The 24,004-nt window shown below is 37.1% G+C and overlaps 1 protein-coding gene across 2 annotated transcripts in view; it reads right to left on the reverse strand.

The window, feature by feature from the left end:
- Positions 1–24,004, reverse strand: part of UVSSA (UV stimulated scaffold protein A) — a 44,223-nt gene that overhangs the window by 9,396 nt on the left and 10,823 nt on the right. For both annotated transcript variants that reach the window (XM_066549230.1, XM_066549229.1), the window contains exons 7-11: positions 14,464–14,575; positions 6,991–7,168; positions 5,923–6,072; positions 1,119–1,302; positions 177–288 (exon numbers count right to left, since the gene is read on the reverse strand). In XM_066549230.1, coding sequence (XP_066405327.1) covers positions 177–288; positions 1,119–1,302; positions 5,923–6,072; positions 6,991–7,168; positions 14,464–14,575 — 736 coding nt within the window. The remainder of the gene's footprint in view (positions 1–176; positions 289–1,118; positions 1,303–5,922; positions 6,073–6,990; positions 7,169–14,463; positions 14,576–24,004) is intronic.

The raw sequence follows: 24,004 nt of genomic DNA on the forward strand, positions 1-24,004 counted from the left end.
CCATATTTATCACATAAGCAAGAACCACTCCAAATGAGCTGTAATTTAAAATCAATAGCAATGCAAATGCAAATGTAAGAATGTGGTTAGGAGCAAAACAGGTAGCAAGTACTTCCCACCTCTGCCTAGTATTTTTTTTTATTTTTATTTATTTAAGATGGTATGCAGACACAGACCTGGCTGGGCTGCTTGCTTCTCAAACTTCATCTTTTCTTCTCTGGCTCTGTCCTCTGCATTCACAGGAATCCCAGAGTCATCCCGAGGAATTATCTTTCCATGGAAAGGGCACTTGAGAAAGAAATGGGGGGAAAGAAAAAAATCTCACAGTTTTTGAATGAAAATGTTTACCTTTTATTCAACACAGCTTAAAGGTGGAAACTGGAATTGAGCAACAAAACTACACTTGAATCCCAGTCCTCTTTAGAAAGCATCAGAATCCCATAAACATAATGTGTTTAATATATTCAGAATGTCAAAGAAATAACCTCTTTTTGAAACAAATACACAATTTCAAGAGACCAGGTAGCACATCCTGTCCAGGCTGGAACTATGGCACCAATGCTGCATCATATATTGTTGTTTATGCTATATCCCTGTCCCATTAAAAGTACTGAAGTGCATTCAGATCCTTCATACTCAGATAATACAGGAAGAACAGAAATACTAGAACAAAGTATTTAGGCAATTCTGCTCAGTAGTGCTCATAATTTGAGGCTGTGTAGAGTTTAGCTTTCATAAAACTTAATTTGTAAATAAAATTTCTTTGCCCCTCAAACATGTAAGTTTCTAGAAATAGTTAATAACAAATATTCCTCTGAGCAAAAATTTGAGTACCTGGCAGTAAGGCAAAGAACTATCTCTGCCTTACTGCCAGGTACTCACACATCACAGTAATAAGTAACATCCAGATAACCTATGATGAATGCCAAAAAAATCGAGAGTTCTTTAAATGTTTACAGTTTCTTTACCAAAAGGATGTTTCCCTTACAAAGCACATACTAACAATGAACTCCTCCACCACAATGTTCTTCCACTCCCCTGAGCTATACTTACAATGTGAAATAAATTTTTATGGCTGTTTTAAGGAGACCTTCTCCATGCTGTAACTTGGTGCCTACCTTGATCCGATCTTGTCTTTCACACAGAGTTCCATCAGGCATGGGTGCTCGACATTTATGTTTCACTGGCTCAAACTTGCCAGCAAATGTTATATACCTGGTTTTTAACATTTCTGTTATTTCTTTATTTTCCACCTCTTCCTCTACTTCACTGGGTGCCCAAAATCGATGCTCAGAGGTAAATCTGCGAAAACAACAAATGGAAATAATTCACACACAAAATTGTAAGAAAATACATAGAGATGACTTTATCAACCTGTGCTAAACTCACATGTGAAAGGAAGGGAATTACTAGTGAATTAAAAACCCCTAGGAATCTACCAGTCTTTCTTATGGCTCCTGTATTATGAAGATATTTTTAAAATACCACCAAAGCCTGTCTAGTATTGATTTCCTGTTTAACCTGCTAAGCTATTACAAGTTTTAGCTTTAGTTCATGATCTGACATCTAGAGTCAGTTATCCAATTTCCAGATTCAGTGAATAACTTTGTAATTCTGTACTTAACATTCTTCATAACAAAATACTTCTATGATTAAGCACAGATCAAGGAGGAAACAGTTTGATCTTAACGAGGTTGATCTCATTCCTGATAGCTGGACTCCTGCAGCAGCAGAGAAGCAGAAGCTGGAATCAGAGGATTTTGCAATAAACTGAGACCATGGGAAAGAGCAAACAATCAGCTGAGCCTTATACAGATTCTTTCTTCCAGATTCTCCTACACAGTGTCCATAAATCTGAGAAATTAACAGGTGTTCCTCTAAGAAATTAAGCTAACCCATTAGAAAGCTATTTTAAAACTGGAGACCTTACCTACATTTACAGACAGACAGGCAAACAAAGATTTTCTCAACAGCATTCATATAATTTCATATTAATATTCACATTATTTCCACCCTAAGCTGCCAACAGTCTGTAGTGAAAAACAGGCAACCCCAGAGAGCAATTACTTGACTCATTTTAAATACTAATCTTAGGAGACAATGACTGTCCCTCTGATGGTAAATGTTTCTTTCTCTTAATCATGAAAAGAAATTAGGGTAACCAGCTTAAGCTTAGGTATCTGATTTTAAGATATCTGAAGTTAACAACAACAATCCCACCCCAAATTTAAGGAAATATGAAGAGGAAAAAAATACAGCTAAACTAAGGGAAAAAAATTGCAGCCTGAATGTCTGCTACTCATAACAAGCAAGATGAAGATACCTAGATAACAGATGTCTTGATAAGGACATAAAATTCCTAAAGGAACCCTACAATCCCTTTCTTCCACATAGTTCTTGACCCAATCAGTTCCAGAGTTATTTGAGAGGATTTTCTCTGTCCATATCCAATTCCTCTCACTCACTAATATCCTTGGGTGTCATTCCTGCCTTGCTTTCTGTGGACTGCAGAGCCATCATACATGAACACTGGCTTCACTCATGACACCAGTCACAATCTGGCAAAGCACATAAACCAATACTTGAAAGAATTACTTTAAAGGGCCTGAAAAGTTTTGATTAATTTTATCTGACCAGGTTTTCAGCAGATGACAAGGGAAAAAAAAAGTAGACGAAAATATCTGACCATAGCAACCTACGACATATACAGCTGCTGGTTTTAATGCAATAGTTGAGCACTTAAACTATGTGAAGAGGTTAGAGCTAGGTAAAAAAGGAATTAAGGAAACTCTGCAACATCTCTGTCATTTGCCATCATCAGAAAAACGTTCAGCCAAATTCTTGTTAAACAGATTGATTCTATCTGTAATTTCTCCATCAAATACACTTCACCAGTGCCAGAGAAATACTAACCTGCCATAAAGTACAAATAATTTCTTCTGGTAAATTAGGGGATAAAGGCAAAAGAGTTCCAGTGTAAGCTAGTTCAACAATAAACACAGTAATGTATTTCCACAGTTTTTGGTTAAACAAAATATTTTTAATCACACACTTTGGTAAAAAGTAGCAAAAAACCCCAAAAGCCCTGAGAGTCTTTCTAAAAAATAAACACTATTTCAGCCCAATGTTTGAACAGTACAGTATTTTAGCTTCAGAAATTATGTGCCAAGATTATACAATAGAGAGTAAATAAAATAATGACATCAATTTCTTATTTGCTCATTTTAATGCAATGTTGAAAGCAAAACTGACTGGCAGCTCTATATCACTAACCTGCAGCCACTTGGAGGGGAAAGCATTCCTAAAAAAGGCACCATACAGGATTTTCACATGCATGACAATCTTACAGAATGTCTTATTAAATTCTAGTGTCCTTTGGTGGTCTGAACTCCCCTCCCCCTCTCAATTATCAAATTACAGTTACTTGAGAATGAAGAAGCATTTAACAGTTGTGCATGTCAACCCTTCCAGTTAGGAAATAATTCTATTTCATCATTTCACTGTCTCCCTTCCCCTAAATATGCACCCAACAAATGTCAAGAATATTAAAATTATGTTTTGCCCTATGTATCATTGACCAGTATTTGGGAACTGAATTTTAAAGAGCCTGATTCCTACAAATATATTAATACATATTACTGTTTATTACAAGCATATAACTTATTTTCTCCCAACATGACTTAGAAGCAGGTGAGAGAACAAAGCAGTGGCAGTTCCCAAAGTTTTCTGCTTTCTTGTTCTAAGTTAAGCAACATTATAAATAGGCAGATACTTGTTTGAAAAAATGATGCATGTGACAAGTAAAACCTGTTTGTAAGATGGATCAGAAGAGGAACAGATAATCAACTAAAAGATGAAAAAGATCAACACCTCACATTTAGAGTGTTTCTAATCCAGACAAATAGCAGAGGCTTTAATGGCAATGGCACAGCAACACATGAGGAGGAGGAGGAATAAAAGACAAGTAATGGTTAACTGAAATCTAAGAGAAACTTCTTGGAGAACTGCTGCACTCTTTCAATTAATTTATATCATCTTAATTTCTAATCTGACAGCTTATAAAAACATTGTTTAAATATAAATTCTAACCCCCAGATGCTTACAGAGATCCTGAAGCAAGTGCAAAAATGGCTAATTCAAACACCCTAGTCACAGTCAGTGCTGCACCAGCTATTTCACTCTGTTCCTAAGAGTAAGCAGATTTAATTCAAGGAGGAGAGTAGATGAGTCTGGAAGATCCATGCTGTCCAAAACAAGTCTGTTAAGCTGACATAGCAGATTCTACACAATTCAACACTGTGCAGCATACACTACCTTCTGCCCCCCCTCAAAAAACCCAACAAAACTTCTTTAGAAAATCTTCCTGGTGGCTACATTCTCACTGTTAAAATCTTAATTGATTGTAAATGCTGTGATTAAGTAAGTGCACTGCTAAATGAAAAGGAAACACGTTTCCCCTTCAGATTTTAAAAACTCAGATTCCATACACATCCCATATGTTTTGTCTATTTTTCAGTTTGCTTTCTTCCCCTAAGAATCTTACAGAGCCAGTATGAGTGCATAGAGAAATGCTGAAGGAGTTGACTGATAACTACCTTAATTTTTCAATAAGTCTATTTTATGCCTGGGGTCAATGGTATTGTGTGTGCAGTTACTTAAATTATCTTTAGTTAGATTGGCACATCTGTAGTTATAGACTGTATGGTTCAGAAGTGTGCCCTCTATTTTATTGGGAAGCATAAAAATAAAACAGTAGAGCACGAGGCAGACAGGCAGTGAAATATGCTTCTGATTTCACTTATGACTTGAATAACTCATTTGCAATGTAAAATAAGGCCTTACTACCTTTTTGGCATTATCACAGACAAATGCTTCTTAAAGCCTTGCTGAAAATCTCTTCATAGGCTTTGAAGAACCCACACCACAGGAGATGGAATCCAAAGCCTGGAGTGACTGTGGTAAAGCACTTTTATGCACCAAATTGCACCAGTTTACAGTAATTTAACAGATATTCAGAATTTTACAAATTCAGGTGCAGGGGCAAAGATTTCCTCTTGTTCCTTTCTGCCAACAGTTTTAGCACTGTGATTACAGGCTGGGTTTTTTCTGTTTTGGTAAGAAAACAAACTAAGTTAAAGTAATACTTCTAAGAATATAATAGCTTAATTTGCAACCCAGCCAGTCAGTGATTTTTTGCCCTTTTCAAGTCAGGTATGGTACACACTGATACCAAAGTTCTGGTGGACTTAAACGAAATTTATACATAGAGGGAGGACTTTGCAACCCAACTTTCATTTAAAAACAGTAAAAAGGGCTTTAAAAACTGACTGCTAGAAATAAATTCTGATGTGTACCTACCACCTCTTCTCCCCAGCAGTGCTAAAGCTTTCCCTAAGTCAGCAGTGCTTCATGAAACAGAAAACCTGCCAGACAGCAATGGAAAGTGAAAGATCCAAATCCAAATCCTGTAACTGCCACCTTTCTGTTGCATGACTGAGTAAGCCCAGCATTTTCCTCAGTTACCAAGAAAAACACTTCCCCAGCCTTTCTCCTACCTTGCCTGCTACTTATTTAGATCCTAAAGTCTCCAGCTCAGGGAATGTCTATCACACACTTGGCAGAGCCCTTTGCATAATGAGGTACCAGCTCAAATTGGAGTAACTGATGCCATGCTGCAAACATAAAAAGAGCAGAAAAAAGAAGTGCTTTGAAGCATCAAAGGATATTTAATTAGTATCACATCTTCTCAAAACAAATAACATTTAAAGGTAGAGTTTCTGACTTTGTTTATGGGTCCTACAACACAAGGTAAAGAAGAAAAGTAATTATCAAAAGAAATAGCAGTCACCCCATTGCATGACCTCTGAGTACAAGTAAATCTATCTATTTGTTTAATTTGTCTTAAAAGAAAAAGAGCATTACTTGAGAATCTTCCCAGCACTTGGCTGATCCTCTCCCCAGTAGTGAAGATCTAATCCAAAAGGCATGAGGGGAGCTTTAGCTCTTTCTTCTAATTTTCTTCTTTTACTGTCAGGATCTTCCAAGTTTGATGTCTCAGAAGTTGCAGATTCACTGGAGAAAATTGATGAGAAGTCAATACAGAACACCAATGACCACAACAACTTTTTTTTCTTTTGTTTGTTTTGTTTTCATTAGATTTTTTTAGACCAACACCAATATTACCTTACATGTACTATTACAACTACTTTTCAAGGTTGTCCCTTTTTTTTTTAAAGGAAGACCATATGACACAACACCACACACTCTGCAGCTCACTGCATGTTCAGCTAGGGCTGGTTAACACACATCACACTATGGAGGCAGAAACCCAGAGATCTGATGGGGGCAGCAGTGGATCAAGCATGCTGCACTCCCACAGGAGCCACAGATGTGGTACTGGAAATCTCACATCAATTCCAGTTTGCTAAGTTTTGGGGGCTTTCCTGGCCCATGCAGAAGGGTCTTTCCAGGAACATGTCACTAAACAGATGACCCCAGCCTTGTACTCAAATCACAGCCAAATACTAGGCAAGGCTGGAGTATCACCAAACTTTGACCAGGATTGATAACAAATATGTCTTTGGAAGCAATGTAACATCTCCAGGCAGCACTGACAGCATAAGTCACTGGGAACAAAGAGATGTTGAAACTATTTGCTAACTGAACATTAGGATACACTCTATTCAGCTGCAAACAAAATTTACCCAAATAAATGGGGTGGAGGGTGTTGGTAGCAAAGAAGGGAACAGTGTATTTTCATAAAGGCCATTTACACCAAAGATGATCTATATTAACTGAGCAGTAAAAGGTTCCTTAAAATCCTGGTGCAATCACCAACAAAATCCCAAACATTAAGTAATGAATGTAACTTCAAAACGAGATCAAGTCAGCCTTGTCAGCTTTCCTGGTTCACAAATGCTTTTCTGTGTGCTGTCATGACTAATAAACACAAGAGCAAGAGGTTTGTACAGGAATTAAAGCAAAGAGGACCTGGCATGAGGAGATGGTAGCTTTGGGAGTTTGTCTCTGAGGAGTTTCAGGGTGGCAGCTGCACAGGTTGGATCAAGCTCATCCTCGTTCCCTTTGAGCCGAGTGTGGGAGCTCTGCAGAGCTGCTCCTGTTGATGTCTTTGCCACTGGGGCTTTTGGAGGTGACTGAGGTTCAAGCCCTGCAAAAAAACCTTGATGTTTAGGAGTGGTTCACTTCTCCCACCCTCACAGTCCACCCAAACAGCCCAGGGTGCTGACTACATCTTCCTGCTTTCAGTTTGTGTTAGACATCATTCCCACTCACAGTGAAACAGAATTATTTAGTGAAACAGAATTATTTAGAGCACGTTTGTCTTCCACAGATACTAAACCACACAATTTGCCAGAAGAAAATATCTAAGTGCTGGCAGAAGAAGGAAGTACACCCAGAGCTGCTCCCTTACTCACTCCTGCCCAACCACACACTAACAAAAGCTATGAACACTACATTCTCCAAAGTCAACAAGCCTTTAAAGAACATTATAAAAAAAAACAAACCAAAAACCCACCCAAAAACATTTAAAGGTCCAATCTCTGCACTAGAAAACAGTCTGCAGAAGGACCAGGAATAAAGGAAGTTATAATTAAATATAATAAGATGGATTTAAGCACATATCTAAGTTAAATAGCAGAAGAAATTATTTCATTACATTTATTAAGCTGTGGACTTGCTGTTCAAGAGGGAGAATGGTGCCCCCACAAAAATGTGCTTTTAAACAGCACTTCAGTGAAATAATAATGCAGGAATTTTCAATTTATGTCTCTGGAAAGGTGGCAGAGCAGGGCTCTGTCTCAGTTCACATCACAGGCCAGAAAGGGAAAATGCCTTTCTCAGGTGCTTTTATCAAAGTGAAACAGAATTAACCAAAACCATTACTGTAACCACACTTTAGAATCATCAGAAGAAGAGAAGTAAACTTCCTTTAATGACAGAAACAGTCACAAACAGGGCCTTTGGCCCTTCTCAGTTAACCTGGTTAAGAATATGTCATAAACTATCTGTAATGCAGAATTGCTCAGACTATATTTAGCATTTAAACTTCTTTTTTTTTTTCCTTTTTTTTTAAGGACCCTTTCTGAAAAGCATTATTTAAAGCAAGTGGTTTGAGAGCACTTGTACTATTTACAAATAGTAAAAAAAAAAGTCAGAAGATAGCAGGTTTGTGTCACTCACCATACCTCTCATCTTCAGAGAAAATACTTGCTATGTAGTAAAAGTTCTCAGAAAACCCTATTTTTTCTATTTCTTTTCCTATGGTGTTTACAGGAAGCATGATTGCTTGTTCACAACACTGGTTTGGTTGAGGAGGAGGGGAACAGCAGAGACAAGCACTCAGCAACAGACAGGAAAGGCAAGAGAGATAAATGGACAATGTGACATTTAGACAGATAAAAATCACATCTGGAAGATCAATATAGGAATTCTTAAGAGTTACAAGAGCAAAATATTTTCTCATTGATTTCTTATTTTAAACTATTAACAGAAAAATAGCTAAAAATAGATAACACTAAGACATCAGTAACATCACCTCCACTGTGGAATTTTTAAAAAGTATTTATGTATGAAAGTAGGTTTTGCTAACAAGATAAAGACAAGAGTGACCAGGCAGACAGCCCCAGCTGAATGGTGTCCAATGTCAGGGTGGGGTTGCTTTGTTTTAGTTTTAAAACATAGATGGGATTAAGTGCAGTTTTAAAAGTAATATTCCTCTCCAGAATTCTGCTGTTGTGTGTGGTTTGTTTAACAAGTACAGTACCTGGGTTCAAATTGTGCCAATAGCAGCTTTGAGAAAGAATCATGAAAGTGTTTAAATCCCCCTTTTTGTTTAAATTGACCAAATGGCACCTATTGCCTGAAGCAATAAAGAAGCCCATGTTCACAAGATAAATCTATAGCAGGAAAGAGAGAGGCTGGGGTTTCAGCTGAAGTTAGGCTGCTGAATGCTGACATTATTGATTTCAGCTAGTTCAGCTGGCCTTGTAATTAAAATGTAAATTTGAGAAAGAGATTATGTCCTGACAGAAATGGTGGGATTAGGGGGAGATAAAAGCCCCTCAGTGAAAATTCAGAGAAAAAGCAAGCCCAGGTTTCCTCAGCTGTGTGGATTTAGACAAAATCAAGCTACTTCAGATTCACTGAAGTTTAATTGAAAAAACAGAGATAGAATATAAACAAGTATTAAGGACTTCACCTTTCCTGAAAAAAAATTAATAATTTCTGCTCCCCATTTGTTGAATCTTAGTCAAGGCAAGTGGATGTGATTTATAATAGTACAGACACTGTCCTAGATTGTAAGGACAATTCAGCAGTTCAGGTCCAATATTTCCCCTCTCACTCCACTGTGCTCACAATGAAAATTCCTGCTGGTATTTGACTCAGGAAGCATAATAAGCTTTGGACTTTTCAAAGCTTACCAGTGCCTTTGAATGTAGCTATGCTCATTTATGTGAAATCTTGGAATCCTTTCAAAATTCAAATTAAAGAAAAAAGATAACTCTTTTTAAGAGTAGTTAAGAAGAGTTCACTAACATTACATAAACACTTTGGCTTACTGGAATTACAGAATATGTTGATATAATGTTACCTCTTATTAATTAACCCTACTTATTACTGCTTTACAATCATAGCTAAGAACCAGAAAAACACAAATATACAGCATTTATATCAAGCCCTTTCTATACCTTACACCCTCACCTTTTAAGCTTCTTCCTTCTGATTTTGCATCCCTTGGTCATTGCATAGATCCTCTGAGGGATACTGCTGTGGCAAACTACTTGAAAGTGTGCCAATATCTTGTGCAGTGAGTATTAATTTCCAACAAGTTTAGCAGAAATCAAGTGTATCTGTTAGATTTCCTGGGAAATTTTTATTTACATAGAAGAAAACCTCTCCTGAGAATGAGGAAAATTTCCATGACCAGCGGATCAAGATGCATCAGAAGAAGTATCTACAGTCAATAGTTCTACATGGCTGTTGAAGTATTTTGTTGGAAGGGATAATCATGTTTTTTCATAATTGTGAAAAGATGATCTTTATTCCAAATACTGCATTACAAACAGTTTTACTCATTTATTGTCCTAAGTGTGGTTAGGTCTCTCTAGGTTCAAGCTGTGCTAAAGGAGGTTGAGGTTGGATATCAGGAAAAGTTTCTTCACTGAAAAGAGCAGTTAAACACTGGAAGAGGCTCCCTGGGAAGTACTGGAGTCACCATCCCTGAAGCATTCAAAAAGATGAGTAGATGTGGCAACTTTGCAGTTTAGTGGGCATGGCAGTACTCAGTCATAGGCTGGATTTGATGATTTTAGAGGTGTTTTCAAATCTTAAAGATGATTCTGTGATTCCATACAGGACTTGTGTTTGTGCATATACAGGTATATCAAAACACACTAATATAAAGAGGCAATCTCATTTGTAAATGTATAATTAAATACTTCTAGAGGTTTATATCCTAAGAGAAATGGAGACCACACATGCATTTGATTACAGAAATTCTGGTCTGGGGTTTTAACTTCAATGCTGAATAGCTGTTTTCAATACACTTATGATAAATCAACACATGCTATTTACCTCATGTAACAACTACATCTTTTCTACTGAATTCTGTGTTAAAGGATTTATAGTATTATTAATAGAAAACTTTTTCTAGATACTAGACTTGTCAGGCTGAGAAACACAACTGTGTTACCTGCTTTTTCCAAATTTAGGAAAAGGAACTTGAATTTCAAAGAGGTAAATAACTAATTCTGCCTAACATTCCCCCTGTAAAACCTGATATGCTTTTTCTCCTTAGAGAAGTCAGGTAAAAGCCTCATTTAGCTTAGACAGTGTAATTGAAAGTCTCAAACCCAGCCCCTGACAATGGTGCTTTACACATGCTGGAGTTTGCATGTTTGTTTCTGCTGAGGTCTCCACTGAGCTGTTTCTCCACATAAAACTGCTCTCCACATCCTTCACAACATGCAGGGACAATTCCTTCAGAAGTTCCTGAGGTATGAAGACCAGATAAATCAAACCTGACTGAAAAGCTGGACCCAGACAAACTGAGAACTCACTGCAGTAAGGAAGGAAAATGCTTAGGTATAATTTTTAATTTCCATCTAGCCAGCACAGGGGGTGTCTATTCAAGGATTCAACAGCAGCTACTTAATACACAGAAAAGTATGACTGAGATGCCATCAGATTAGGAAAGGCAGTCTGGGGACATCTAACCCACATCACATTGTGAGGAAAAGAGGGAAGAATTTCAGAAATGGATAGAAGTAACTCTTGGGAACTGTAGCTTTGATTCCCATATGAAAGAAATCTCAAGCAGACTCCAAGATGCAATGTGAACCTGTAAAATAGCTATCAGAGAGCTAAAAACATTCAGCTTAAGGCTCAAATACAAGAGAAGTAATCTTATTAACCAGAGTAGAAATAAAGGTTTGTGACTGCACAGTCATTCCTCATATAATTTTGGATAAAGATGAAACTTGGAAAACCAGTAGACTGCTTCCATGCCAATAGTCCCAAGTCAGATGGGATCCTCTATCACCTCCTGTAAAACAGCAATAGGACTCCCCTGTTCTGAAGCATTATTGCATGGGTAAGTAATGCTTGCAATGAGACACAGACAAGAACTGCCAACTAAAGTGGGTGCTTTGGACTACAGCTGAGAATTGCTCCATTTTTATGTGGGAAAGCACATCCCTCAAAAGAGATCATTTCCCATGTGGGTCAGAGCACAGCTGCAAGCCAGGCCAAGACCACCAAGGGCAGGAAGGAAACTCTCATCCTTTGGGATCAGCCAAAAATTCTATTCTATGGGATAAGAACAACATCAGGGGCTGCACAGCTCCATCCCCTACCTCATCCACCCTAAGGCTTTATACCAATGGAACCAACCAAGATTTTATTTCCCCCTGAAGTTTTCCTTTAAATGAATAATGGCTCAATTTTCCAGGGCTGAGCAATGCCAGCCATACAAGGGCAGGTCACTCATCAGTGCTATCAGCAACATCAGTGCCCAGTGGTGAGATCTGAGCAACCATATGAAAATTATTTCCAGTGGTGTTTCTTTTTCAGCCAAATATTCCTCTTTAGCACCACAGTGTATTTTAAATGACCCTGTGGTCCCACAGGAGAGCTGGCCTCTTGTCAGCTGCAGACATCAGATGCAAGTGTAAATAAGGATTATACAAATGGGAGGTCATTAAAATTCTGGTAATGCTAATTTGGCATGACACCTCTAATGGGTTATATCTTCACACTTCAATTATCTAATCACCTAAATTCTTTTAACAAATTTACATTTCATTTTATACATCAAGATTCAAATTGACTTCTTCAATTCTACCTCCACCCAAACTGCACCCAATTTCTATATTTAATATCATCACCAATTTTGAGACTATAGTTATTAACCACATAAACACACAGATAATACAACTGCATGTGTCTATATACTTATGCACAGAACTTGTCCTTCTAAACAAATTTTCATTTTTAACAAGTTTTTCAGTTCTCAGGAGAAACACAAAATTTACCTTGTTGGTAGGATACATCTTTGTGAGAGAAGTGAAAGGAAATAAAGTGACATTTAAATCAATAATTTACATGTCACATTTCAATCCATTTCCACAGTCATGTTTTACAGCTTTGTTTTCTGGTTTACTGTATCAAGTTAATTTGGCTTGTTCAGGAAAAGTAATAACAAAAGGAAAAGTAGCTTTTAGCCATTCACACTTTCCACATAACACTGGGATTTTATTTTATGTGGGAGGTTTAATGTTCTAGTTAGAACATTCCACTCATCCAGACTTTCATTTTCTAAGCTGTGATTTTCAGGAATTCTGATTTATTTTCAGAACTGGGAACATACATAATAGCTTTAAATGGCAGTAAGTAAAGCTGAATGTATTCAGAAGCATCAGGAATGATTAATTTCTTTCAAAATGTTATTTTTTAATAAACCTATCAGATAAAGAACATCCAAGTGTGACCATTAGCTCCTACATAACCACAGGTATACAAAATGAGAGGTTTTTGTTTTCTGATTGACTTTTTCACTATAATGTATTTTCCTACCAGCAATAGTTTAAATACAAATTGGGAATTTCTTAATCCATTTTGATTTTTAAAATATCCCTGAGGAGATAGCAGGGTTCTTCTTTTATCCTTCCCTATAAAAAGGAATTCAAATAGCAGCCAAGTATTGTGTTAGTGTGATACAGGGTGGTAAGATGCTTTATTTTTCAGAAATATGTGTCCATGAGGAAGATGGGATAAAAGGGAAGAGGTGAATACATTTCACTTCCAGTGGAAACTGGCAAGTACAAACAGAATTTTGCATGTTAGAATTACTTAGGCTGCTGCAAAAGAGATGAAAAATGAGTTCCAGGTGGCAGCTGCAGCCTGACTTTTATGAGGTAAACTGCAGAATTGGGAAAAATAAGCATCAACATTGAAAAAGCAACAGCAACAGCACCAGTCTTACACAAATACTCATGGAAAAATGCAGGAGCAAGACACTGCTCACAGGTTTTTTAACTTAAAGCTTTCTGATGGCAGCTACCCTTCTCCACAATGTACTGAAACCTTGGGAGTCCTCAAATATACTGAGTTACACAGAAGTAAAGCTGCAGATTTACTAAGCAAGAGGTACAAAGGACAAGGAGCAATGCACTGAAGTCGAATTAAGATGAACTTTCTTCAGTAACACCACCCTCAATTTCACAAGAACACAAGTAAGCATAACTTCATTTAAAAATTATCTACTTTTACTAAGAACGCAAAATTATAATTTGTCACCTGGTATGTGCTCTGTGGCTGTAATTCTGCACTTGAAGGCTGAGCTGCATTTAACATCTTCTGACATCAATACCTAAACAAAAAGAGCCACCCTGCAGAGCTCTAAGTTGGCCATTCTATGGGAGGAAGTAGCTGTGCATATCCAGCTGCTATTAATGCAGGTGATGGAACAGCCCCTTATCCCAGCTCACCAGACTGGCACCAGCACTTGTATGTGACATTCAGGCTCATTGCCAACCTCACTTTGCAATCCCTTCACTCCCAGTGTGTGCTCTGCACACCTACGAGCACACAGGGTGCTGCTCCTGGCTCTGAGCTCCTGAGGAAGATGATGGAATGGAATAAGCTGTGGAAGATGATGTGTGCTCTGCACACCTACAAGAACACAGGGTGCTGCTCCTGGCTCTGAGCTCCTGAGGAAGATGATGGAATGGAATAAGCTGCTCGTCTCAGTTGCTCCTGCTCCTAGAAGTATTTGTTTATCCAGAGCCAATCACTGCTCTGGTGTCCATGTAATGACTTCCTCAGAGCAGGCAGAGATTACCCACACTGCTGATCACTTGATTACTTCAGCATGGCTGTTTATTTACCTTGGTGCAGCAGTGACACGCAGGGATAAAGCTTGTCACAGCTGGGCAAACTCACCATATTCCTTCCGCAGGTGGTCTGGAATGTGGGGCTCATAACCTTCCTTCTCAGGGACCTCCACAAACTCATCTTCATCCTCATCCTCATCCTCATCATCTGAGGCTTTCATCTACAGAGATATTTTTGTTGGGGTTATTTTCTCTTTATTTTCATGTGAAGACTGTTTTTCATTTCCTTTCACGCTGAAAATATTTTGCAAACATCCTGATAGCCCTACTGAGACTTCTCTATGTCAAAAGTATTTCCCTAATTATGTATTTAATCTTGATCTAAGATTAGGTCTTTGCTTAACATTTTATCTCTAAAGCCATTCTCTATCCTAAGGGCTTCTTTAAAGCCCCTTTTATCCATTAGAACACATGCAGTTGGGGAAGTCTGAGAAAGTGTGAAGCTATAAAATAAGACCAAAAAATCTTAAAATAACATCAAGATTTTGACTTAAAGAGCATATTACAGTCTTAACTCTTCTCATTTTGATGATTTTACTCATTTACTAGCACTCAAATAATCTGTGGCATGTTAAATGGTATCACAAATTGTTTAAGAGCTCAAAACCAGAGCAGGCAAACAGGAGGAGAAGCCAAAGAATGGGTAAGCTAATAGTGACTCAAATAAGAATATTCAGATCTGTATACTACATGGTACAGTGTGTTTTTTCACAACAGCACTAAGAATAATTTCATACACTCATTCCTTAACTGATTTGGTACATCCCAACCATTTATACCACCAGACAGCACACACTGCTCTGATAAAGACCAACAAAACAAGATTTTCTTAAATGTGCACTTGGTCTGTCTTGCAGTCTCATGGAAATTGAGGATCTATGAGTAGGTGAAAAAAAAAAAAAGGAGTAGTTCCAACTAACCAGTGTAATTAATCCACCTAAGTGGCTTCCTATGTATAGTTTTAGCTAGCAACTGCTGTGTATGTGCCATCAAATCTATACTTTTTCTAAGCTTGTTCCATACCTGAAAATGACTTCTATTTCTAAACTGCACATAAGCTAAAAGCATCTGTGTCACCAGACATGGCCTGTACTATCAGAGCTTTAAAAAAGCAAATGCCAACTAGCCCAAAAAGGCAACAATGATGGAGATTTTAAGCTTTATTTCCTTTGCCCATGTTCAGAGTCACCTCATTCCCAACAACATAATTAGCACTTTATTATTGTAAGTTTGCCACGTGCTTTTACAAGAAAATAGTAAAAGGTATCCACTAAATCCAACCTTAGCACAGGCTATCACTTCTTCCACTTCATTGCAGCAACCCAATTGACAAGGAACAGTGTAATTGTCACTATTTTCAGCTGTGTTCTTTACTTCTATTAGTGCACCTGGATTCTGTTAATATTCATACCAACCACTCATTGTTACAAGCACCAGAGGATACTGCAAGTTTTGCCTGCAGCAGAATTTTCCCAATCTAATTCACTACTCTAATCTTGTGTCACAGCTGAGTTCCTTTAAATCATACATATACTCTAAAGCCAAAAATCTAGCAGCTAACCTTGGTTTATCAAGTGTGGTTAAAAAATTAAAATAAATAATAACTTAAAAAAAACCCAGTATTTCTTTTTGGCCACAATTAATTGTAAGTGGGACTGTATTAATTTCTAATAAAGAATGTTAATGGCTATTAATACAAAAATATACATTAACACATAATGAATGGATGGTACAAGTTAGAAGTAAAATTCTACAAGCAGGACATCAGCAAAATTTTCATGTTCAGGTTCCATTTCTTACCTAGCTATAAAAAAAAGATTTCACCAAGATAAAATTTGTCATAGATGATCTCAGTCTGCAACTTTGTGTCATAACGTACAAACTGACTAACTTTCATATCATAAAAAGAGAAAGTAAATTCAGTGTATTCTGTATTCCCTTTGTTTTCACTCAGTCTGTAAACAAATAAACAGCAACAGGTTTAAGGAACAGAGAAATAGTGTTAGACAACAAGAGGACAAAACTCAGTCCAGCCTGATCATTTAACTTAAGTTGCCAGATTATACCTAAAAGAGCAGGGATACAATACCAGTACTTCCTTGCATGTCATATCTGAGAGGACTAGAGGAAAGCAGAGTATTATCTTTAATTGAAATTTCACCTAATTTGTTCATATCACCCAAGGCACATATCTCTCTGTATGGTAATATTCTAAAATTCAGTGGATCTCACTAATCCTCCACTGGAAAACTGCACTGGAAGCAACTTTGCTGTATTACCTGCATGATCTAAAACTTTAAAGCACATGAAAAGCCTGGCAGAGAAAAGGCATAATCAGATGCAAATTCACTTTGTTTAGGTACAATCCATGAACTGTGCATTCAAGTACTATAGAAAACATTAATCATAGGAAACTGTAATTTTTGTTATCAGTCTAACACTAATCAAAAGGGAAACCTGTCACTACCACTGACCTGTGAAACGTCCCAATTATACTCTTCAGAAATGACAGGAGCACTTAACTTCCTCACTGGGTAAATGACGACAATCAATCAACTTTGAATAACAATGAGCCACGGAGCTGAAAATTATTTTTTGTATAGAATCTACCCAGGAATTTATGAAAGGTGAAAAGCAACCCAAGGTTTTAGGGGCATTATGGCTTTCAGCTAGTGCAGCACATATCAAACACTAAACAGAATTTATGTGTTTTAATTTTCTAAAAGGTAGATGTGGACTTGGTGCTACAATGCATAACATATAATGCCAGATTTTAAATATGGGGGTCATTTTCATAAAATATTATGCGTATTGTTCACACCCTTGAATTTCCCTGGAGCCTTCTATTAAATTTAGACTTCCTGAAAAAAAATTAACTGCTTAGCTAACTATCAGGAATTAAGCCCTCTTTTCCCTTCTAACAGACATAAAGTCTTTATCTTGATAAAATCCTTAACAAGTTAAATAAGTTATCTTTTTACTTTAAAATATTGAAGTTGTCACTGTTGGAAATTCAAGAAGTTGCACAGTAATAGCAGGTAGTTATATCTCAATTTACTTCATTCCAGTGGTACTTTATCAGAACCATCCCATTTATGTATGTTTGTTCCATTTCCTTGCAAGAGAAAGTGGGAGAGCTCACGGGCAATATTATTAGTTAGAAAAGAATGTTTTTTTCAAGTTCCAAAAAGCAACTTCTACAGAGGTAGTGGGAAAGCTCAACCCCCTCCTACCTATGCTTCCACTACAGGAAAACTTTTTCAGTCAATTAAAAAAATAAAAATAAACAATCCACCATTAAATCAGAAGAAATAAATATTTAAGACAGTAGTTTTAAGTGGCCGAATAAGTAAATTATAATCCTTTTAGGAATGAGGGGTTAGGGTACTTGCAACCATGAAAAAGGAGACTAAGATAAAAATATGAAATTTCTAGTGTGCCATGGCTGAAGGGAAGTAAAGCATAAGAGCAAGTGATAAATACCACAATGGAAAGCTTTTCTTGTAGTGTACAAGATTAAATACCTCGAAGATAGGTAGTAACAAAACTGCTTGTTTCTCAATCACCTGTCAAAGAATGTGAGAAAGAAGCTCCTGGGTTCAAATCCATTCTAATTATCAGGTGATATGAGGAAACTCTCTACCACAGTCTTAGCACAGATGGAGGGTGAACAGCCCCTCTCTGTCACTAGAGAATGGTCCACCAGATCCCCAGACACCAGAGGCTGCTTGCACCACCACTGCTCCTCAAGTTCCAAGGGAAAGGGAATTTTTGGCCTGTTAATCTGCTCTAAAATGCTGGTATTTATTTTTGTATTTATTTATCTAAGTCATAGAATGATGTATTTGCAAAACTATGTGGTGGTTGCTGGTTTCTTTAACATGGTAGGATCACTAACTAGGTAGCTATATTCCTGTGAGAAGAAACGGGATTTACCTAGGCAATTTTCAGAATCTTGAGCTGGACTTATTTACATATGAGAATATGGTTTTAAAAAAAGACAGAAAATATACAGGTATTCTTTTCACTGTAATCACTTAGAACATTTTCACAATTTTCCTGATTTTTTACTAAAAACTGAAAATAGTGCTGACTATTCCAACTAGACAAGTGCAATCAAATCGTTTCCTCCCTAACTCATTAAAAAAAAAATTGAAAAAATAGATGTTTCTTTATTACTCTGCATTATTAAAAAACCTGGAAAAAGCACTGGATGCAAGTAGAAATGCAATTGTTTCTTTTACTTTGCAGTCAATGCTCCAACAGCCTCCATCTGTTGGTGCAGCTCAGGGCAACCAGAGCCCCAGTTAAGGGCCTTGTTCACCCATCCCAACCAGTTATAAATGTGAAAAGAGCCTCCACCCACCACACAGCACTTGGAAAGATGTGAAGAAAAGCCCTTGATCCTTTGCTCACTTTTATACAAATTGACTGCTACATTCTGTTAAGAGGATTTAAAAACCTGAGTCTCTGCAATCATAATTAAAGCAAGCAATAAAATTACTGAAATATACAATGCAATCAGTTTACAGGACTAGATGTACAGCCACCACTAATTATCTTAGAAAAAGAAGCAAGAGAAAAGATAGCACATGAAGAAGTCATATCTACTCACTAAAACACCACTTGCAAACTACAGCTGGGACCATTAAATAAATTTTGCATGGTCTAATTAACTTGGTTTGCAATCTCAATTACTTTTCACCCAAGAAATCACTTTTGTTCAGTTTTATGTGTGCCTGTTTCCCTTTTCTAAAAAAAAAATGATGTAAGACATCCTCAGACAAGTGAACTCTAAACTTCATTTGTCTTTCAGCAGGCTTGATGGCTATGCATTTAAAAACCCATTCTATCTTATAAACTAAAAATTAAATGTACTCAGCTGTGATGGTCGTCATTGCATCTGCTATTTATATGCTAATACCCTCACTGAAAGATCTTGCAAATTATTCCACCATGCCAATATCTCATGTGCATCTACTCAAAGCCAACTAAATATTTTTCTAGAAGATTTTGGTTAGGGACCCAGAATATTTATTGCTGTAGAACCTAGTTAGAGGGGCAACCTTAAGCACATGCATTTTTTATTCAACCATAACACAAAACATACTTCAGGTATGTTAAAATGAAACTTGGGGATATTCTATGCAAGAAAACAGTGACTGGGGTAAAATTCTTCAGTGCCAGTAATAGAAACTGAGTAGTCAGTGTATCTTTAATGTAAAGACACATTCCTCCTTTTCCATTCTTTTTTATCATCCAACACAGGATGACATGGAAATAAATGCTGCCATTTGGACAGATTTTAGAACCATGCTTGAGTTTTCTCATGTGCAACACAAGGAAAACACAAACTACTAACAGAGCTGTCTTTATAAGAACCTCCCACACAGCCTCCCTCCCCTTCACTTTGTGATATGAACATAAATTCAAACCCCATGACTGCAAATTAGATATGTGGTCCAGGCAAAGCACATTTTATGTTCACCCGTAAAAGTATCACCATTCATTCTAGGTGTAGTTGCTCAACAGCACATAAGCATCTTGGCCAGGCTGACCTTTATTTAGGAATGCACTTTTCACATTATTTCCTAATTTCCAGGAGTTAGCAAAAATGCTTGAAGGGTTCCAGCCCAACACTTTGCCAAAGTACACTGGAGAATGAACACACCTTGCTCCAAATTGCTTTAGCAATATAACAACTACCTGATGAACCAGTTTTTCCCTAAAGCAAGAGTCTGTGAGGATTCTCACAGTCCTGGGGGGGCAAGCTCAAAAACCAGTTCAAAAGACTCTGCCTCTTCATTAATCCTTTCAAAAAAAAATGGTATGTCCAAGAGACCCAGTGGACCAGTGTGTGCCTTCACAGTTTCAGAAGGCAGAAAATAAAGGCAGTCTAGAAAAATGGTACATTGGACAAAATTATTACCTCAGAAAGATTTTGTAAGGCAAGTTCAGTATTTCTTTAGCAATAACCACTCAAGATGTGTCCTCAGATATATTTTCGTACCTCACTACTTGAGCTCCTACCACCCACCAAAATCGTGGTTGCATAAACCATCTTAATCCTTAAGTAGGTACATCAAAAGGGCCAAGTTCTCTTGCACAATCCACATTTTTCAGAAAGTAAGGATCACATTCAGGGGAGAAGCAACAGTTTTAGTTAAACTAGCGAAGGCTTCCACGTCTAACAATAACATCTCAATTAAATAAACCTAATTTACTACAGACAGGTAAAAAATTATTCTATGCAAATACACATAACCTTACATGTATTTCTGATTGTGGATTTCAGGTACAAAGACATTTTAGATGTGGATATATTTACTTTCATATTGCTCATCAGCTAAATTTAAATGCATTAATATATGTTTCAAGCCTAAAACTTTTCTTCCTTTTCCATTTTTATAAATACACATTTAGCAATGTACCTCTATGAACCTCACAAAAAAATTCACTTCAAAACACTATTTCCCCTTGCAAGGTAGGATGGATAAAAAGCAGGAAGCAAATTTATATCTCCTACTTAGAGAATACACACTGCTCAGTATTCATAGATGAATCAAGGGAGATGACCCTTGGGCCTGAAAAACTTAAATACTTAACATAAGGGTTAACCTGATGATGGAGACATCCTCCTTTATTTTCCACTCTATTAGAGGGGCTCCAAATTGCATTGTGCGACCTGCGAATCACACAGGGCTCAGAGGTCGTCACAGTGACAGCCCCAAGAATTCATGGCTAGATCTGCATAACAAGATATTTTTAATAACTTCATAGCAGTGGCAGGCTGCATGGCCAGGGCAAAGCATGAAACACACCACAGCAACATTCAGCTCTAGGGAAGAGACAAAACCAACCAAACCCATCACCCAGCTATCAGACACTTTAACGAGGGACTGCTGTTCTGAGGGCTAATTTTACAGTTTTATTTTATATCAGTCCTACATCCTAATAAAACTTAAAAAAATAGAAAGCTCTTTTAGCTGAAAAGTGATCATTTAACAGAAATAATAAGAACATGACAAACATGACAGTAAAAATAACACCAATTAAAACAGGAAGGAGGGAAGAGGGAGCATTAAGCAAATACTTATGACCTAGTTAATATTCTGTGTTCACTTTTACAGTTATGGTTGATCTGGCTTTTTTGATAAATATTACCTAGACAAAAAAATCCAAACCATTTAAATGTTGCCTGGGCTACCAATTTGACCACATAAATATTAATAAATTTTACTATTTATTCTGACCACATTACATGCTAACAATGTATAAATCTGGTAAAGAACATCTTTAGGAATAATGCTGCTGTAGTTATCAAATATTCCCACATTTCTCTACAGAAAACATACTAACAATCAACATCAAGTTATCATTTAAACCTTAAAATTAAATGCTTCCAGTTTTCATAGGGCAACTTCTTGCTAAGAGTTGCAGTTTTTGTTAAAAAGCAGCACCTGGGGAAAAGAGTTCCCTACAAAGGTGCCTCTCTTGCTGCATGGTCTGAGCATGTTTCAGTAAATGTGGTTTCAGGCACTGTGAGGGATCACTGATGACAATTACCTAACCCCCAGAAACTAAAATTTCTCTAAAATGAACAAGAGAAAAAACTGTAAGGATGTAACTACAGGAAGCTGTTACAGAGAGCTGTCAACAGGACTGGATCCTCTATGGCTACAGGAGCAGAAAAAGAAATCTAAAATTCAAGTGCAGCTTTTTTTTTTTCCTAAAGCAAGCACTAACTTAACAAAAAGACAAACTTGAAAAGAGCTGGTTATAAAGCTACAAAATTATTAGGTAGAAATAACTCATTAGAATTGCTAAAATGCCCAACTGTAGTTGAAGACATGGGGAAAAAAATCAGCAAGTGTTGTAACCAAGTAATTGGCAGAACTCTTAGCTTAATTTGTAACATATTAAAATTTAAACCTTTTAATGTATTTTAGGACTAAATTAGCAGCAAATATTTAAATTGTAAATTTGTAACAATTTTCTGAAAAAAATCTTACTTGTATTATCGTGAGGTTTGAGTATCAGGTTCTGGACAACACAAGGACAGGCTCCTCCAAATCTAATTATTAATAGCATTATTGAGTTCAACCAGATGTTTCACATGGATAAAATTAAGTACACGAATAAATCAAGATCCAAGCACATGCTTAGATTTGACAGAAGATAAGGAAAGGTGAAACAAAAAGTAATGGATACAGTTAATGAAAAACTGTATATCCCTGGTTGTTAACGTAACTTGAAATTTAAAATTCAAAGTGTAACAGGTTTGTTAAATGATCCCTCTGCTGACAGACACATGAATGGGATGCTTCTCACAGCATCTTTCCTCCTGGATTCTGTCTGCCCAAGTTTTAGCCAGCCTCAGTACTAAACCTTCCACAGCTTCCCAAGGTAATCACATAAGACATAAGCATATTTTGAGTGCACAAAGTCCAGCTAATGAGCTACATTTCTATTAACAATGTCAGGATTTCAAGTATTATCCTAATGGGTAAGTCTTTATGGAAAGGATGTAAGTGAAAGGTGGCATGCATGATTTAAAATACAGAACATACTGGTCCTCTCTAAAATTGCAAGATCATTTGCACCTAATCAGCAGCAAATCAGACATTAAACAAGAAAAAAAATTAAATTCCAGTATTATAAGAAAAGGAAGAAGACATTGAGAAACAAATCTATTTCTAACCAGCAATAAAAAAAATTAAGAACAATTTGATCATAAGTTATTCCTGCAAAAGAACTGAAAGTCTGGAAACAGTAGTGTTCATTTAAACACCAATCTAAGCCAATAATTACAGCTGTACTTTTACAATAATTTATAGAGTCACGAATTAACTTGAAATCTCTCTGGTGTTGCTGTTTCAGGTAAGTTTACCTGGAAACACAGACTGAGCAGATGGCTGGCTCTGGATCAAGGTGGCACAGAGAAAAATGTGGAGCATGCAGTTTGCACTCCCTCTACTGGGCACTGGAATTATCCTGAGCAGGCACTCGGAGAAGAAAGGTTCCTGTCTGAGCATCGTGCTACCGTGAAATAAAAGCCTTTTTACAGCTCCCACTCTCTTCAGCCAAAACCCAGATTCACAGAAAAATGAATTGCAAAACCCTCAAAATGTTTATACCCTCAAAATGCATTTCCTGTCAGAAACCTGACTGACACCCCAAACAAGGATTTAACTACAGTGAACATAACCCATGTAAGCACACAAAAACTCATTTGCCTTTGACCAATATGGGTAGTCTGTGATTTTTTTGTCCACTCTCCACCCATCTGAAAAAGTAACACCTTGTAAAAAATGCTTTGACTTCTGATCTACTGGGAGCACAGCAGTGGGAATGGAGAATGTGTGGAGTGGGCAACTGGGTTGTATTAATAATTATAAAATCTGCTTCAAGGGATTTGTTTCTAGACAGTTAAAGGATAACATTTGTTTTTCTTTTCCCTTTCCTCCCACAGCTCCTGAGAGGCAAGCACAAAACACAGGCTGCTTGTGCTGGCAGGGTGTGAGTGTCACATAGAAATGATGGCCCTCCTTGTAATTTAAACTCTCTGATGGTTTGTGTTCTTCACTCTC

Source organism: Molothrus aeneus, chromosome 4 (genome assembly GCF_037042795.1).
Source record: "Molothrus aeneus isolate 106 chromosome 4, BPBGC_Maene_1.0, whole genome shotgun sequence".
Classification (NCBI taxonomy): Eukaryota; Metazoa; Chordata; class Aves; order Passeriformes; family Icteridae; genus Molothrus; species Molothrus aeneus.